The 16,293-nt window shown below is 48.7% G+C and overlaps 1 protein-coding gene and 1 long non-coding RNA gene across 2 annotated transcripts; one reads left to right on the forward strand and one right to left on the reverse strand.

Moving 5' to 3' along the window:
* The first annotated feature begins 7,770 nt into the window (after positions 1–7,770).
* LOC126996639 (secreted frizzled-related protein 3-like) lies at positions 7,771–16,260 on the forward strand. The gene is made up of 7 exons (XM_050857327.1): positions 7,771–9,514; positions 9,646–9,892; positions 10,016–10,045; positions 10,292–10,360; positions 12,033–12,198; positions 13,845–13,950; positions 15,020–16,260. Exons 1-7 carry the CDS (start codon positions 9,269–9,271, stop codon positions 15,224–15,226), a joined length of 1,071 nt encoding a protein of 356 aa, XP_050713284.1. The 5' UTR covers positions 7,771–9,268; the 3' UTR covers positions 15,227–16,260.
* Positions 11,111–12,020, reverse strand: LOC126996640 (uncharacterized). Its single transcript, XR_007751319.1, has 4 exons — positions 11,753–12,020; positions 11,639–11,707; positions 11,411–11,548; positions 11,111–11,316 (listed from the first exon to the last, which is right to left on the reverse strand). It is a non-coding gene; the product is annotated as an uncharacterized LOC126996640 (long non-coding RNA).
* Positions 16,261–16,293: the final 33 nt, after the last annotated feature.

The raw sequence follows: 16,293 nt of genomic DNA on the forward strand, positions 1-16,293 counted from the left end.
AATGGTTATATGCTTCAAACTATACCAACTAACATATTTAATTCCGTATAAAATTATGGTGATGTTTATTTAGTTATGCAAACCCCCTGGGAGAGATTACAAGCTATACCGCTGTGAAGTTTCCTGTAGGTGTGGCGCATGGCTGATGATAATTTACCTGTATTTACCTGTTGAAACCTGGTTGGGCTTTCTTGAACAAGCTAATATATGGTAATTATCATAATCTAAACTCTTCATTACCTCCGTTAGACGCAAACATGACGAAGATCAGATTTTCTCTTCATGCCTTTCTCCTTTTTCTTTCATTATTTCTCTAGCATTCTCTTCCTCCTCCCCTTTATCACACATTTCTTAATACTTCTCTTTTCCTGTATCCTCATTTCTTTCCTCCGTTTCTTCTTTCTCTCTAAAACAAGCAAAAAGTTTGACTCCTATATATAATGACCTCCGTTGATTACCTCAGTTGATTGTCTCAGTTGATTACCTCAGGCGTTTGGTTGTGGTTGGTTGGGGAGGCTTGTCACATATGTGGGGTTTGGACTTTGGAGGGGTTGGAAGAGGGGTTATGTGGGGTTGGGAAGGGGTTAAGTGTGGTTGTGGGAAGGGGTTGGTTGTGGAAGCTGTGGGTTTGGGAATGGATTTGTGTGGTTGTGGGGGGTTAGGGAGCGGTTATGTGGGGTTGTGGGGGGTTAGGGAGCGGTTATGTGGGATTGTGGGGGGTTAGGGAGCGATTATGTGGGGTTGTGGGGGGTTGATGAGGACTATGTGGGGTTGTGGGGGGTTGGGGAGGGTTATGTGGGGTTGTGGGGTTGGGGAGGGCTATGTGGGGTTGTGGGGTTGATGCGGATCTTGTGTGGTTGTGGGGGGTTGATGAGGATTATGTGAGGTTGTGGGGGTTGGGGAGGGTTATGTGGGGTTGTGGGGGGGTTGATGAGGATTATGTGGGGTTGTGGGAGATTGGGGAGGGTTAGGTGGGGTTGTGGGGAGGGATATGTGGGGTTGTGGGGTTGATAAGGATTATGTGGGGTTGTGGGGGTTGGGGGGGGTTATGTGAGGTTGTGGGGTTGGGGAGGGTTATGTGGGGTTGTGGGGAGTTGGGGAGGGTTGTGGGGTTGATGAGGATTATTTGGGGTTGTGGGGATTGGGGGGTTGTGGGGGTTGGGGAGGTTATGTGGGGTTGTGGGGGTTGGTGAGGATTATGTGGGGGGTTGGGGAGGGTTTTGTGGGGTTGTGGAGGGGTTGGTGAGGATTATGTGTGGTTGTGGGGATTGGGGAGGATTATGTGGGGTTGGGGGGGCTGGGGAGGGTTATGTGGGGTTGTGGGGGGTTGATGAGGATTATGTGGGGTTGTGGGAGGTTGAGGAGGGTTATGTGGGGTTGTGGGGGGTTGGTGATGATTATGTGGGTTGTGGGGGGGTGGGGGAGGGTTATGTAGGGTTGTGGGGGGCTGGTGAGAATTATGTGGGGTTGTGGGGGGTTGGGGAGGGTTATGTGAGGTTGTGGGGTTGGGGAGGGGTATTTGGGGCTGTGAGGGGTTGGTGAGGGTTATGTGGGGTTGGGGTTGGGGAGGGTTATGTGGGGCTGTGGGGTTTGGGGAGGATTATGTGGGGTTGTGGGAGGTTGAGGAGGGTTATGTGGGGTTGTGGAGGGGTTGGTGAGGATTATGTGGGGTTGTAAGGGGTTATGGAGGGTTAAGTGGGGTGGGGGTTAGGGAGGGTTATGTGAGGTTGTGGGGTTGGGGAGGGTTATATGGGGTTGTGGGGTGTTGGAGAGGGTTATGTGGGGTTGTGGGGGGTTGGAGAGGATTATGTGGGGTTGTGGGGGGTTGATGAGGATTATGTGGGGTTGGGGAGGGTTATGTGAGGTTGTGGGGCTGGGGAGGGTTATGTGGGGTTGTGGGGAGTTGGGGAGGGTTATGTGAAGTTGTGGGGTTGGGGAGGGTTATGTGGGGTTGTGGGGAGTTGGGGAGGGTTATGTGAGATTGTGTGGTTGGGGAGGGTTATGTGGGGTTGGGGTGGGTTTTGGGAGGTTGTGGGGTTGGGGAGGGTTATGTGGAGTTGTGGGGAGTTGGAGTGGGTTATGTGAGTTTGTGGGGCTGGGGAGGGTTATGTGGGGTTGTGGGGAGTTGGGGAGGGTTATGTGGGGTTGGGGGGGTTGGGGAGGGTTATGTGAGGCTGTGGGGGGTTGGGGAGGGCTATGTGAGGTTGTGGGGGGTTGGGGAGGGTTATGTGAGGTTGTGGGGGGTTGAGGAAGGTTATGTGAGGTTGCGGGGTTTGCGAGGCTTATGTGGGGTTGTGGGGATTTAGGGAGGGTTATGTGGGGTTGTGGGGAGTTGGGGAGGGTTATGTGAGATTGTGGGGTTGGGGAGGGTTATGTGGGGTTGTGGTGAGTTGGGGAGTTTTATGTGGGGAGTTGGGGAGGGTTATGTGAGGTTGTGGGGTTGGAGAGGGTTATGTGGGGTTATGGGGGGTTGGGGAGGGTTATGTGAGGTTGTGGGGTTGGGGAGGGTTTTGTGGGGCTGTGGGGAGTTGGGGAGGGTCATGTGGGGCTGTGGGGGTTGGGGAGGGTTATGTGGGGTTGTGGGGGTTGGGGAGGGTTATGTGGGGTTGTAGGGGTAAAAAGGTGGTTATGTGGGGTTGTGGGGGGTTAGGGAGAGATAGGTGGGGTTGTGGGGGTTGGAGAGCGGTTATGTGGGGTTAAGAGGGAGTTATGTGGGGTTGTGGGGGAGTTGGGGAGGGATAATGTAGGGTTCTGGGAGGTTGGGGAGCGGTTACGTCGGGTTAGAGGGGGGTTGGGGAGCGGTTGTGGGATTGGATGGGGTTATGTGGGGTTCGGCGTTATGATGGATTTCAGGAAGGGTTTCAGCAGCGATATCTAGCTCAGAATCGTTGTTTACGTTCATTATAGTTGCTGTGTTCAGTAAAATATTATAATGACAATGTGCGTGTGTGTGTTTTGTGGGGGGTTATGTGGGGTTTTGGGGGCTATGTGGGGTTGGAGAGCTCCGTACTACAGGTGTGATTAATTTTTCACCCGTGCACCTCGATCATTCCTCACATCAACTATTTCCTAAGGCCAAAAAGGAGATCAATCGGACTCTAATAAATGGGGTTTTTTTGGTTCATGTCACAGAAGGGTCACTATCCCTAGAAATCGCAAAAATTACTTCGACAGTCCTGTCAAATACAGGGCCGTAATTTCTTGGGGACTAGGGGGCTATACCCCCAAAAACGTTTTCTATATCTTCCTAATAAAGCTCCTAAAAGTGCTCGCCTCGCTCGCCACCCTCCATCTTAACTGACGAACCTATGAAGAGCGTCTCAATGCCACTCGCCCCTCGCCCCATACTTTGAAGACCTTGCTATGGTTTCGGAGTGTCCCGGAAAGGAGTGCTGGGGTGGGGGCGGGGTGGGGTGGGGGTGGGGGGGGGGTCAGCAGGTTTTTTTTTTTATTTTTATTTTTTTTTAATTAAGTCTATGGGGCCGGTAGGCTTTCTTGAAGGGCCTGGTTGGTGGTCGGCCCCAGCCCGTTATGGCGCAGGCAAGTGTTTTAAAGTGGCGCCATCTTTTCTTGGTTCATGCTGCCCCCCGGAGCTCGTTCTTGATTCACTTGGACCGTTTCCTCTAGAGTCCGGGTTGATGGGTGGTCTTCAGGACAGCTTGTGGGTAGTCTTAGGTCACTCGGCGGTGACTGAAAAATCCCAGGTGGCAGCAGCGGCCAGACTGGTGTATTGACATAATCCCTTGATAATAATAATAATAATAATAATAATAATAATAATAATAATAATAATAATAATAATAATAATAATAATAATAATAATAATAATAATAATAATAATAATAATAATAATAATAATAATAATAATAGGTTTATTAAAGTATGGCAGCCGTTAGGCTGAGAATATACAAATTAGAAATACAATTAATAAACTATAATACTAAATAGGCTACACTAGAGTGTGTGTGTGTGTGTGTGTGTGTGTGTGTGTGTGAGAGAGAGAGAGAGAGAGAGAGAGAGAGAGAGATATGAAGTTTTGGTTTTGTGGGAGCTATTTTCAGGTAGATGGAAACATTATTGTTAGCAAAATTTTGACATTTTGATTTATTGATAAAGGAGTAATTGGCAAGTCGGAGAACAGATTTGGCACAATTCTTGGCAAAAATGTAAAGACCATTTTTAGCAAAAGTTCTAAGGCCCCGGTACCTTCTGTGAGCTCCCTTAATCATTGATAGCACGCGAACAAGCATGACTGAACCAGGGAATCTTGCCATGAGGAATAAAGTACGCGGAATGTGTGCCTCCATCCCGATCTCACCTCCGTTACGCTCTGGACACGCGTCTCAGACCTGGAAGCAATAATCTTTCCACAGGGAATGAGAGAGAAAATAAAAGTCAGGTCATCACTCGGAGCTGAACCATAATGGCAAGAGCATTCTAATATCTTTCATGAAAATATAGTTTTAAAATCGGTGGTCGTTTAGACAACTCCTTACATAACGTTTCTTGTTTTGGGGTACAACACGACCCCCACTATCCCTGCCTAAGTTCTTTGTAAGAAAATATTTTTTTATTTTTTCATTTGAAATAAAAGACAAGAAATGTAACCACACACATGCATCGAAACACTCCCCATAGATGCGACACTCTTGAACAATTTGTTCCGTAGAAGTGCCACCGTTCCATGGGAGGTGTTCCTCTGCATGGTGATTTTAGTCAGATGGCGAGCCATTCCCTCAGTGTGTTTGTGATGTTTCTTGACACTCCTCAGTCATTGATATCATCAATCAACGACAGTTACTGTTCAGCGGGTATTGAGAAATGCACCCGGAATGTACGTCAACTGTACGTCGCTGAACATTTGAGTTTGATCTGTGTACTCGCCCTGTGCTCACAGAACATCGCCACCACTCGGCTTGGCGCCTCTCTTGACACGACGTCTGCTGCGGGAGTTGGTGCCTGGATTTGTCTGTCCCTCGTAGAAATGCCTTGTTTCGTATCTGGGCGAGACGTGGCTGCTGGAGTTGTGCTGGCGGTGCTGTGAGTGGCGGCTGTTGGTGTAGTTGTGTGCAGCATTCCGGGCACTGTTTTGCTGAAAGGAGTCGTTGCTCCGCTGTGTCGGCCTCCCGAGGTGCCGAGGTGCGCCTCGCAGCGAGTTAGAGGCGGATCTAACGGATTGGTGGTGAGGCCTCGAGGTGAAGTTGGGAGACTGAGTGGCTTCGAGCGGCGCGGCGTATCTGAAGTAGTCGTAGCCACGGTACACCTCCCCTTCGGGGGCGCGGAGGTTATCAAGGTTGAAGCGCACGTGTTTTGGACAGGTGGACCTTGGCATCTTTTCTTTCTTAAGGATACCTTTAGGACACCTCCCTTCAATGGTGGTATTCAATGGCCTACAGCCAGCTTCTCTAAGTGTTTGCTCCTGTAATGTATTGTGTTTGTTTACCGCGTCCTTTACTGGCTTCTCTCTCTCTCTCTCTCTCTCTCTCTCTCTCTCTCTCTCTCTCTCTCTCTCTCTCTCTCTCTCACACACACACACACACACACACACACACACACATCAATGACGATGTCAACACACCAGTCTGCCCGTTTTGTTTTTTCACTGACTGGATTAAATCAAAGTCGACGAAAATCAAATGAGGAATAATAAATAAAAAAACGTGTCCACATAGTACACACTTATGTATCTTCGACCTATTTATGCATGGAAAACACAGATAAACTTGACGAATTTTGTGGGAAGTGGAACCTGGCATCCCACACGCGGATCTACTGTGTGATTGGCTGTCAGACCACGAGAAGGGCGGGGCGAAGGAGAGCCATGCAAAAATGTGACACAGAACGGGCGGGAATACGCGTCCCAGGGAAGGGGTGCTGAGGGCGAAGGGTCAGCAGGGGTATGCAGGACGACATGGGGGTCACCTTAATCTCAGTTTTCAGAGGGAGCTAGGCGGGACATGCCCTGACCTGAAGCTCCCAAATGTATCCCCTCCTGTATTTACAAGAGGCATGTATACTCACCGTGCGAGAGACATGAACATTGTTGCTACATGTGAAAATTCATTAGCGTTGAGTTTGTTATTATGTCGATTAACTTGTTTTAATGATAGACAGTCCGGAGCCTCTGCAGGGAAAGGGGTTCAATGTGGCTTCCCTCTCTTTGACTTACGAGCGACCCTGCAAGCCCCAGATGAGCGAGGTACAACGCTCTGTCCAGGAAAAAGATTTATGGCTACAGAGTAAGTAATAATGCAGTCATGTTTGTTATAAGTCATAAGGCAACAACGGAGTCATGGCTGAAACAGACTGGACCCGTATTCTTAAACCTTTCGACGCTCAAGCTCACATATTTAACAGGGCTTTCGTAGGCGTTAATTGGGCCATTTCCAGTGGTAGTTTAATGGTCCTGATGGTACTCTGACCCTTCTTGTACACAATGAACCTAAAAAAATACTCTTGGGGATCCGATTGGTATCCTTTATGGCCTTTGGAAAGAGTTGATGTGAGAGATGGAAGCGTCTGAGAAAACCGACCCTTGGTTTCCACTCAACCGTCCCCATGACATCATTACCACGCGTGACTGCCCGGCTGGCGGAAAGGTCCTCGCCAAACAGTCTCCGCCTTGGTGTGCTGTGTTTGCCTGCCGTCGCCGAGCCCTCATGCGTGCCTACATGCGGTCAGAGCCTCCCTCTTCTCGTTGTGTTCGTGGCGCAGCAATCTAATAATTACAATGACCTTGCGCAGGACTCATACTATGCACAAACGCTTCGGGCTCTTGTTACGATCATGGTTGGTATTATAAGACACTTGCTTCTTACGTACATCATCTATTTCTAAAGATCAAAGAGGGGGTCAGTCGGGTTCTAATGAGTGTTTCTTCGGGTTCACGGTACATAAGAAGGGTCAAACTATCACCAGGATCATGAAACTACTCCTGAAAATGCCTGCAACTACTACGAAAGTCTTGTCAAATATGTGTTCTTGGGCGACGAAATGTCTTATAGTACGACCCAAAATTTGAAGCCACAGAAAAGATCAGTCGGGTTCTCATGCGTGTTTCTTCCTGTTCATGGTGTATAGAAATATTGCATAACTACCGCCAGAGATATGAATCCATCTACGTGAATCTCTACAACTTTTAAGAGAGCTAAATAAAATAAACATACTAAGGTGTTGAAACTTTAGATAATATGGACCATTGCAGATTGATTGGTGTATTGATCGAGGCATGAGTGAGATGTACATGTTCTTAGCACTAATTTAGAGCCATTCTATTAAACCTTTCGTCAACTAAGCACATATATTTGACAAAGCTTTCGTAGTTGTGGGGGGCATTTCCAGGGGTAGTTTTGTGATCCTGGTGGAAGTTTGACCCTTCCTCTGACCCATGAACCTAAAATAGCACTCGTTAGAACCCGATTGAGCTTCCTTTTGGCCGTTGGAAATAGTTGATGTGAGGGGTGGAGGCGTCTGACAGTACCGACTTTAATAAATGTTCTCATATACACATTAAAGTCGTGCTTCATTAATAAAACAGTAGTCATTTTTTCCCTGCATTTCTGCCATCATGTCTATTTCATATACATACAAAAAACAACAACTCGGTGATGTAGGCGGGGGTAGCATCCTCCTCCTCCCTCCCCCTTTCCCACCCCTCCAGCTCTCGGCTCCCTTAATAATGTTGTTCAATGCGCGCGATAATTCTAAATGTTAAGATGAGTTTCCTTATTGCATCACCCGCCCTGTGCACCGCGTCCCTCCCCGTGCTGCGAGGCCTCGGAGACACGTTACAGGCGTTGGGTGACCCTTTGCATCACTAGCATTCACGGGTAACTTTTTGGCCCAAACTGAAGACTCCCTCGCAGGCAAATATCGGGGGCGAGAAACGCGGCATGAGAACTTTACAGAACATTATCCTTTTTTTCTCTTCCCGACACAATACACCTGCATATCCGCTGCTGCCAGACGTACAATGTTATTTACAGAGGCGAAAATCCATGTACTGCAGTCTTAATGGTTACTCAGAGCGTCATATCCATCCACTACGCGTGTGTCCTGCTCCCAATCCTATGCTGTGACGGTAGCAGATGGGATGTATATGCGTTTCTCTCCCCCATAAGACGACTTTCGTAGAATAACTTGCAATGCCTCACCGGTGGAGCGGCAGGTCAGGTGTCGGGAAGGGCATCACACACCGAATGCCGCAATCGGTGGCTGATAATCAAGGCGGCATGAGCTCTCCAGTCTCCTTGAGTTCTCCCCAGCGAACCGCAGCGCCCGCGACGACCGGTGTCTGAGCTACTGTGGACATCCCAACAACCCCTTCCACCTAGACCTCCCCCCTCTCCTAACCTTCAGACATGTCCCGAGGTGCAGAGGGCGTGAGAACAGTGTGTATTTGGCCCTCACACAACTGACACTTTGCTAGATTACGTGCACGTACTGACGAAGGCAGAGACGGACGGCTTAAGGTATTACATGTGATTGTGTGTCGTCATGAGTGTTTCGTGTGAGTCGCCCTCCTCGTGCGTTACTCCTTCCCTTGGTGTAGAGTTGTGTGCAGTACAGTGCCAGCGGCGGGCAGTTGTCACACACGTTGTCTGAAGGCTGAAGTGAGTGATCGGCAGCGGTGTGGAGTCGGTGGATCGCTGTGACATGGAGCGGCGGTGCCCTGTGGAGAAATTACGATCAAACAAATCCCGCAAGAACGTAGTAGCGAATACACTCAGAAAACCGTGACGGTGTGCATTGAAAACTGTCGGCAAGCTGGTGTTATATGCTTGGTGCGTGCATGGTTGAAGGCTTGGCCGGGACGATGCATTCTGGAAGCGAGCGACGGGTACCAGTGCAGGCGAGACTGAGCACAATGAGGCAGCGTGGGCGGGGAGTGTCTGCCGCCAAGCAAACACAAAAAGCCTCTTCACGTTCATAATTACCAATAGAGTGTTCTGGCTGGCCACGACTGACGTCTGGGCAGCCTCCAGTGCGGAAGAGAGGCTTGTGGTGTGCTGGTGCCCCTGTGCCGAGTGCATTGAGATGATTTTGATGGAAAATTTAGGTGGACATCAAGAATATTCAACTTTTATATAATCAGTGAACAAAAGAAAAAAATCTATAGGGCATTATTACATTCTGGCTTGTGTGTGTATGTGTGTGTGTGTGTGTGTGTGTGTGTGTCCAAGCACCACCACTGCCCGCCTGCTTGCCCTCTCAGTGGGACGGCCCGAGCAGTGCCTCCATTCCCTCCAGTAAGGAGACGGCGCAAAATATGGTGCTCAGGAAACCCTCAGCCATGCCCTTCGCTTCGTCTCGCCTCGTCCTGCCGCGCGTGGTGTGCGTGGCCGGTGTGGTGGTGTGCAGCGTCCTGGGCATCACTCGGGCACAGTTTGGGCCTCAGTGTGAGGAGATCAAGATCCCCATGTGCCGCCACATGCCCTACAACCTCACGCGCCTGCCGAACCTCCTGCACCACTCGACGCAGGAAAACGCTCAGTTAGCCATCGAACAGTTCAAAGTGAGTGTCGTGGGGGTGGTGACGCGGGTCGCCGCCACCTGTGTCTGGCGTGTCCCAATCCACATAATCAAAGTGACATGACCTTACAATAGATCAACGAACATCCCTCTTTTAACAGCTGTGTTCCACAGCTCCTGGGATGGACCAAGTGCTCGGACCAGCTGGAGTTCTTCCTGTGCTCTATGTACGCCCCCATCTGCGCGCTGGGCTTCGCCAGTGACGCAATCCCCCCCTGCCGCAGCGTGTGTGAGGACGCCCGGCGGGGCTGCGAGCCGCTGCTTGCAAAGTTTGACATCCCGTGGCCGCCCGCCCTCGCCTGCGACGCCCTGCCCTGGTACGACCGAGGCGTGTGCATCACCCCGCAGGCCATCATCTCCGGTGAGTGTGTGTGTGTGTGTGTGTGTGTAAAGAAATGATAATGAACGAGCGCATTTGATGAATAGATCGACGATTAATTGCTTGGGCACACACCCCTGACCGCCTCCTTCCGCCCACCCTCAGACGTGACGCCGCCGCCCCCGAAGGCCCAAGGTGAGTCAGCCAGCCACGGGGTGCCCTACACTACGACTCAGAGCTAAAACATTGCTCCCAGTTAACTAAGTATGGACAACTATCCTTTGAATTGGTATTACGTTTAGGGAGGAAGGTTACTCTAGTATAGTTATGTATCACTTACTATTACGGTTGATGGTCTAGGTTCCTTTTCTTCACGTATGATCAGACTAACTTTCTAAGAGCCCTCGTCACCCCTCTCTCCTCTCTTCCTTCCCTGGCCAGTCCCTTGTCAATGCCAGCCTCAGCGGGGACTACGCAGAAGGATCTACAGGAGAGCTGGATTTCACTATGGTAAGTCGCTCTCAATCGCTGTCACTACGAGATGCTTTGTTTGAAGCTAACACTAAAGACCACCATCTGAAATTGACCTCTTCCACCCAAAATTGACCTCTCTCCACCCGAAATTGACCCCTCTCTTCCACCCGTAACTGACCTCTCTCCACCCGATATTGACCCCTCTCTTCCACCCGAAATTGACCCCTCTCTTCCACCCGTAACTGACCTCTCTCCACCCGAAATTGACCTCTCTCTTCCACCCGTAACTGACCTCTCTCCACCCGATATTGACCCCTCTCTTCCACTCGAAATTGACCCCTCTCTTCCACCCGAAATTGACCCCTCTCTTCCACCCGAAATTGACCCCTCTCTTCCACCCGTAACTGACCTCTCTCCACCCGAAATTGACCCCTCTCTTCCACCCGAAATTGACCCCTCTCTTCCACCCGAAATTGACCTCTCTCCATCCGTAACTGACCTCTCTCCACCCGAAATTGACCCCTCTCTTCCACCCGAAATTGACCTCTCTCCATCCGTAACTGACCTCTCTCCACCCGAAATTGACCCCTCTCTTCCACCCGAAATTGACCTCTCTCCACCCGAAATTGACCCCTCTCTTTCACCCGTAACTGACCTCTCTCCACCCGAAATAGACCCCTCTCCTCCACCCGATATTGACCCCTCTCTTCCACTGACCTCTCTCCACCCGAAATTGAACCTCTCTTCCACCCGTAAATCACCTCACTCCACCCGAAATTGACCCCTCTCTTCCACCCGAAATTGACCCCTCTCTTCCACCCGTAACTGACCTCTCTCCACCCGAAATTGACCCCTCTCTTCCACCCGTAACTGACCTCTCTCCACCCGATATTGACCCCTCTCTTCCACCCGAAATTGACCCCTCTCTTCCACCCGAAATTGACCCCTCTCTTCCACCCGAAATTGACCCCTCTCTTCCACCCGTAACTGACCTCTCTCTTCCACCCGTAACTGACCCCTCTCTCCACCCGAAATTGACCCTCTCTTCCACCCGAAATTGAACCCTCTCTTCCACCCGTAACTGACCTCTCTCCACCCGATATTGACCCCTCTCTTCCACCCGAAATTGACCCCTCTCTTCCACCCGAAATTGACCCCTCTCTTCCACCCGTAACTGACCTCTCTCCACCCGAAATTGACCCCTCTCTTCCACCCGAAATTGACCTCTCTCCATCCGTAACTGACCCCTCTCTTCCACCCGTAACTGACCTCTCTCCATCCGAAATTGACCCCTCTCTTCCACCCGAAATTGACCCCTCTCTTCCACCCGTAACTGACCTCTCTCCACCCGAAATTGAACCCTCTCTTCCACCCGTAACGGACCTCTCTCCACCCAAAATTGACCCCTCTCTTCCACCCGTAACTGACCTCTCTCCACCCAAAATTGACCCCTCTCTTCCACCCGTAACTGACCTCTCTCCACCCAAAATTGACCCCTCTCTTCCACCCGAAATTGACCCCTCATGAGTGTTTCTTCACGCTGATAGTGCAGAAGCCTTGTCAAACTATCACTGGGGTCATAACACTACCCGTGGATATACTACTAACACAATGTGAGTGTGCAAGCCCCGAAATATTTGAGAACATGGGTAAAATGTTTTAAAGAAGCCATATTACGTTATAACATCATCTTTTTCTTTCCGGTAAGCGCTGCGGGGAACAGTAAAAGCCGTGGACACGTTTGGCGAGCTGACGCTGACGACGGTGACGGTGAAGGAGGTGGTGAGGACGGGCCGCGTCGGGGTGGTAGCGGGCCGCGACGCTCACCTCTGGACCAACCGATCCTGTGTGTGCCCAGCGCTCGCCAAGGCACAGTGAGTTCCATTAGGAGCAGCGTTGCCAAATTATCGTACTCATCGCATTGTAGTTTCGTAGTTTCAGACCGATAACTATGGCAAAAAGGAAAAAAAAGAGCATCAATAAATAACGGCTTTAACGCTAACTTTAATTTTCTATCGTTATTTGTGTAAGTACGAGAGTTTGAGGCTTAAAAATGATAAATACAATGGTGAATACGATAATCTGGCAACGCTGATTAGGAGAACACTGACCGACAACCATAACTTACGTCTCTATTGAAAGGGTTTGGCTGCATTTTCTTGGGGATTAGGGTCATGTATTTAAGCGTATCAGGTTCCCATTAACTATTTCCAAAGGCCACAGAGAAGGTTAACCGGGTTTTCATGGGTGGTTTGCTTAGGGAAATACTTTTAAACGTATCGGGCTCACATTACGACCATTTCCAAAGGCCATAGAGAAGATTAACCGGGTTTTCATGGGTGATTCGATTAGGGAAGTACTTTTAAATGTTTCGGGCTCACATTACGACTTTCCCAAGGCCATAGAGAAGATTAACCGAGTTTTCATTGATGGTTTGTTTAGGGAAATACTTTTAAATGTATCGGGCTCACATTACAACTATTTCCCAAGGCCATAGAGAAGATTAACCGAGTTTTCATTGATGGTTTGATTAAGGAAATACTTTTAAATGTATCGGGCTCACATTACAACTATTTCCCAAGGCCATAGAGAAGATTAACCGAGTTTTCATTGATGGTTTGTTTAGGGAAATACTTTTAAATGTATCGGGCTCACATTAAAACTATTTCCCAAGGCCATAGAGAAGATTAACCGAGTTTTCATTGATGGTTTAAGGAAATACTTTTAAATGTATCGGGCTCACATTACGACTTTCCCAAGGCCATAGAGAAGATTAACCAAGTTTTCATTGATGGTTTGATTAGGGAAATGCTTTTAAATGTATCGGGCTCACATTACGACTATTTCCAAAGGCCATAGAGAAGATTAACCGGGTTTTCATGGGTGATTTGATTAGGGCCATGTATTTAAACGTATCAGGTTCCCATTAACTATTTCCAAAGTCCATGACCATTTCCAAACGCCACAGAGAAGATTAACCGGGTTTTCATGGATGGTTTGTCCGTTTATGGTCCAGAGGTCGGGTCAGACGATCACCAAGACCACAAAACATGCCATGAAAACCCTAATAACAACTTCTACGAGAGGCTTTTCAAACAGGCGAACTGAGGCGCCGATACGTTTAAGAATAGATGCTTTAGTCTTTACTCGTCTTTTCCGAAACTCCTCGAGCTGTTACACGAATAATTCAGAATCTCTCGGACTTTCAGCTAATCCTTGTGTCTGTTGCTGTACTTACACTTCTATGAGCTAAATTAGGAGGGCACTGACTGTACTTACTTCTACGAGCTTAGTTAGGCGGGCACTGACTGTACTTACACTTCTATGAGCTAAGTTAGGCGGGCATTGATTGTACTTACACTTCTATGAGCTAAGTTAGGAGGGCACTAACAATCATACCTTACGTCTTTACTGAAACTCCTCTAATTACTGTTACACAAATCATTCAGAATCTCTCAAACTTTCAACTAATCATGCCGTCCGTTCCTACGTTTACAAACCCATGCGTGTCGCCCCACAGGGAGTACTTGCTGCTCGGCTGGGAGGACTTCGCCAATAGCTGCCTCCTCTTTCCCGAAGGTAGCCTCGCACTCCCTTACAAGAGGAGATACGTCAGGAAAATCAAGGTGAGTGTATATATGTTGACTACCGGCGGGGGATATCCTTGCTCCGAAAAGGTTTACTACTGGTGATGCTACTATTACTACTACTGCTACTACTACCACCACCATTACTACTCCTCTTCCTCTAACTCTTTTTCTTTTTCTTTCTCTTTCTCTTTTTCTTTCTCTTTCTCTACTTCTTTATCTTCCTCCGTCTCTTCCTCTCTCTCTCTCTTCCTCCTCCTCCTCCTCCTCCTCCTACTACTACTACTACTACTTCTACTACCACCACGACACAATACCATCACGAAAAAGTAAAAGTAGTAGGAACAACTAATACTACTAATAAAGAAACCACATTCAAGAGGAAAATAATACCATGACTCAAGCGAGAGATAAGATATACAGACAAGGTTTCACTGCATGTTTAATCGGCAAGAGCTAAATGAGAATGTATTTATGGACGTTATAATTTTCGAAGCGTTGCGGGTTAAATAACTAGCGCATGTCATTGGTTGGTACTGTTAGACGCTTCCACCTCTCACATTGATCAGCTGTTTATAAAGGCAGGCCGAAAAGGAGATAAGTCGGGTTCTATTATGAGGCCGAAAAGGAAATCAGTCGGGTTCTATTGAGGCCGAATAGGAAATCAGTCGGGTTCTAATGTTTTTTATTTTTATTGGGATGGGGTTTATGGAACGGAAGAAGGGTCTCAAACTACCAACCATAAGGGTCATATAACTACCCCTGGAAATGCCTAGAACTCCTACGACATCAATCAATCAGTCAGTGGGGGCATACACTCTTCACCCCTCCTCAATGTACCCTCCCTCTTTCATCCCTCCTCATTTGGTAACCTAATACACCCTCAAATGATGTCCAAACCCACTTCCTTCCCCTCTTTGCCCAGGTAGTGTACATGACAACCGATGACAGCCAGTTACTAATGATGTCCTAGCTCCCCCACCCCTTCATATACTAGTCTAATCCCCCCTTAAATGATGTCCAACCCCCCCTCCTTCCCCTCTTTGCCCAGGAAGTACACATAACCTATGCCTGCCAGTTACTAATGGTTTGACTCGCCTGATTGCAGGGTTGGGAGGCCGAGATCTCCCCGTCGGCAGCCCCCACCAGCAGCAGCCCGACCCAGCACACGCCCGCGCTCGCCCACAGCCAAGTACGGAGTGTTTATAGAAGGAAGAAAAAGAGGAGGAGGAGAAAGAGGAGGAGGAGAAGGCGGAGGAGGAAGAACAAACTAGCTGGGGCACGTGAGATGGAAACTAAAAACGGAGGAAGGTAAGATCAGCTGGCCGCGCAACGTAAGACACAGACTGGTCGGCATTGTGGGTATTGTCAGACGCTGCCGCCCCTCACATCAACTATTTCCAAAGGCCGAAAAGGAGATGGGTCGAATTCTAATCAGTGTTTTTTCACGTTCATAGTATAGAAGACGGATCAACCTACTACCAGGGTCATAAAACTACCCCTGGAAAGGCCCATAGCTCCTACGAAAGCCTTGTTAAATATATGTGCTTGGGCGACGAAATGTTTAATAAGAATATTGCCCTTTAAAGAGTCCCGCCAGATGATCAGTGTTACCTAATTGGGCCGTCTCACTCCCTGTACCTTGCTTTGTATCATGGCGTTATTATAAATGTCTCGTAAATAGGTGGATCTGTTAGAATTGCATGTAGCATCGAACATCTGCTTGATACTCTTCTCGCTATAAAGGTTCGGGGCACTTCGAGAGAGGTTTCCGTGTTTCGTGAGGCAGGGTACGGTGATCAGTAGTCAGTGGATGAATTGTGTGTGTGTGTGTGTGTGTGTGTGTGTGTGTGTGTGCTGGGGGAGGGTACGTAAGCTTGGAGAGAGGAATGTATAAATATTACTGCCCAATCTACGACAGACTCATTTCCGACCCCCTTACTTTTAAGACGGCGTTAGCCTCAACCTGCACCCGAGTATACATATAGATACTCCTTTGGCTTGGTCATCATCATCATTCCAGTGACGGAAGATTTGTACCCAGCCTGACATGTACCCAACCTGACATGGATCCAGTTTGACATGTAAAGGGAGGAAGGAGAAGAGAGGGAGGAAGAAAAGGGGAAGACAGGAATAAGGATGTTAGATTAGGGAAGAAAATTGGATTAGGGAAGGAAATAGAGGAAGGAAAGGAGTAGAGAGGAAAAGAAGATAAGAAAAAGGAAAAAGGAAAAGGAGAGGAAAAGGAAGTTAAGGATGGAGAGAGAGAGAGAGAGAGAGAGAGAGAGAGAGAGAGAGAGAGAGAGAGAGAGAGAGAGAGAGAGAGAGAGAGAGAGAGAGAGAGAGAGAGAGAAGGATGGAAGGTAGGCCTATCTATACCCA

This window comes from Eriocheir sinensis, chromosome 10 (genome assembly GCF_024679095.1).
Source record: "Eriocheir sinensis breed Jianghai 21 chromosome 10, ASM2467909v1, whole genome shotgun sequence".
NCBI classification, from domain to species: domain Eukaryota; kingdom Metazoa; phylum Arthropoda; class Malacostraca; order Decapoda; family Varunidae; genus Eriocheir; species Eriocheir sinensis.

Bases quoted from the DNA above. Each gene is read 5' to 3' on its own strand.
- LOC126996639 (XM_050857327.1), top strand. From the start codon at position 9,269: ATGGTGCTCAGGAAACCCTCAGCCATGCCCTTCGCTTCGTCTCGCCTC. The intron at 9,515-9,645 runs GTGAGTGTCGTG...TGTGTTCCACAG, and splicing joins TAGCCATCGAACAGTTCAAA to CTCCTGGGATGGACCAAGTG. The intron at 13,951-15,019 runs GTGAGTGTATAT...GCCTGATTGCAG, and splicing joins GATACGTCAGGAAAATCAAG to GGTTGGGAGGCCGAGATCTC.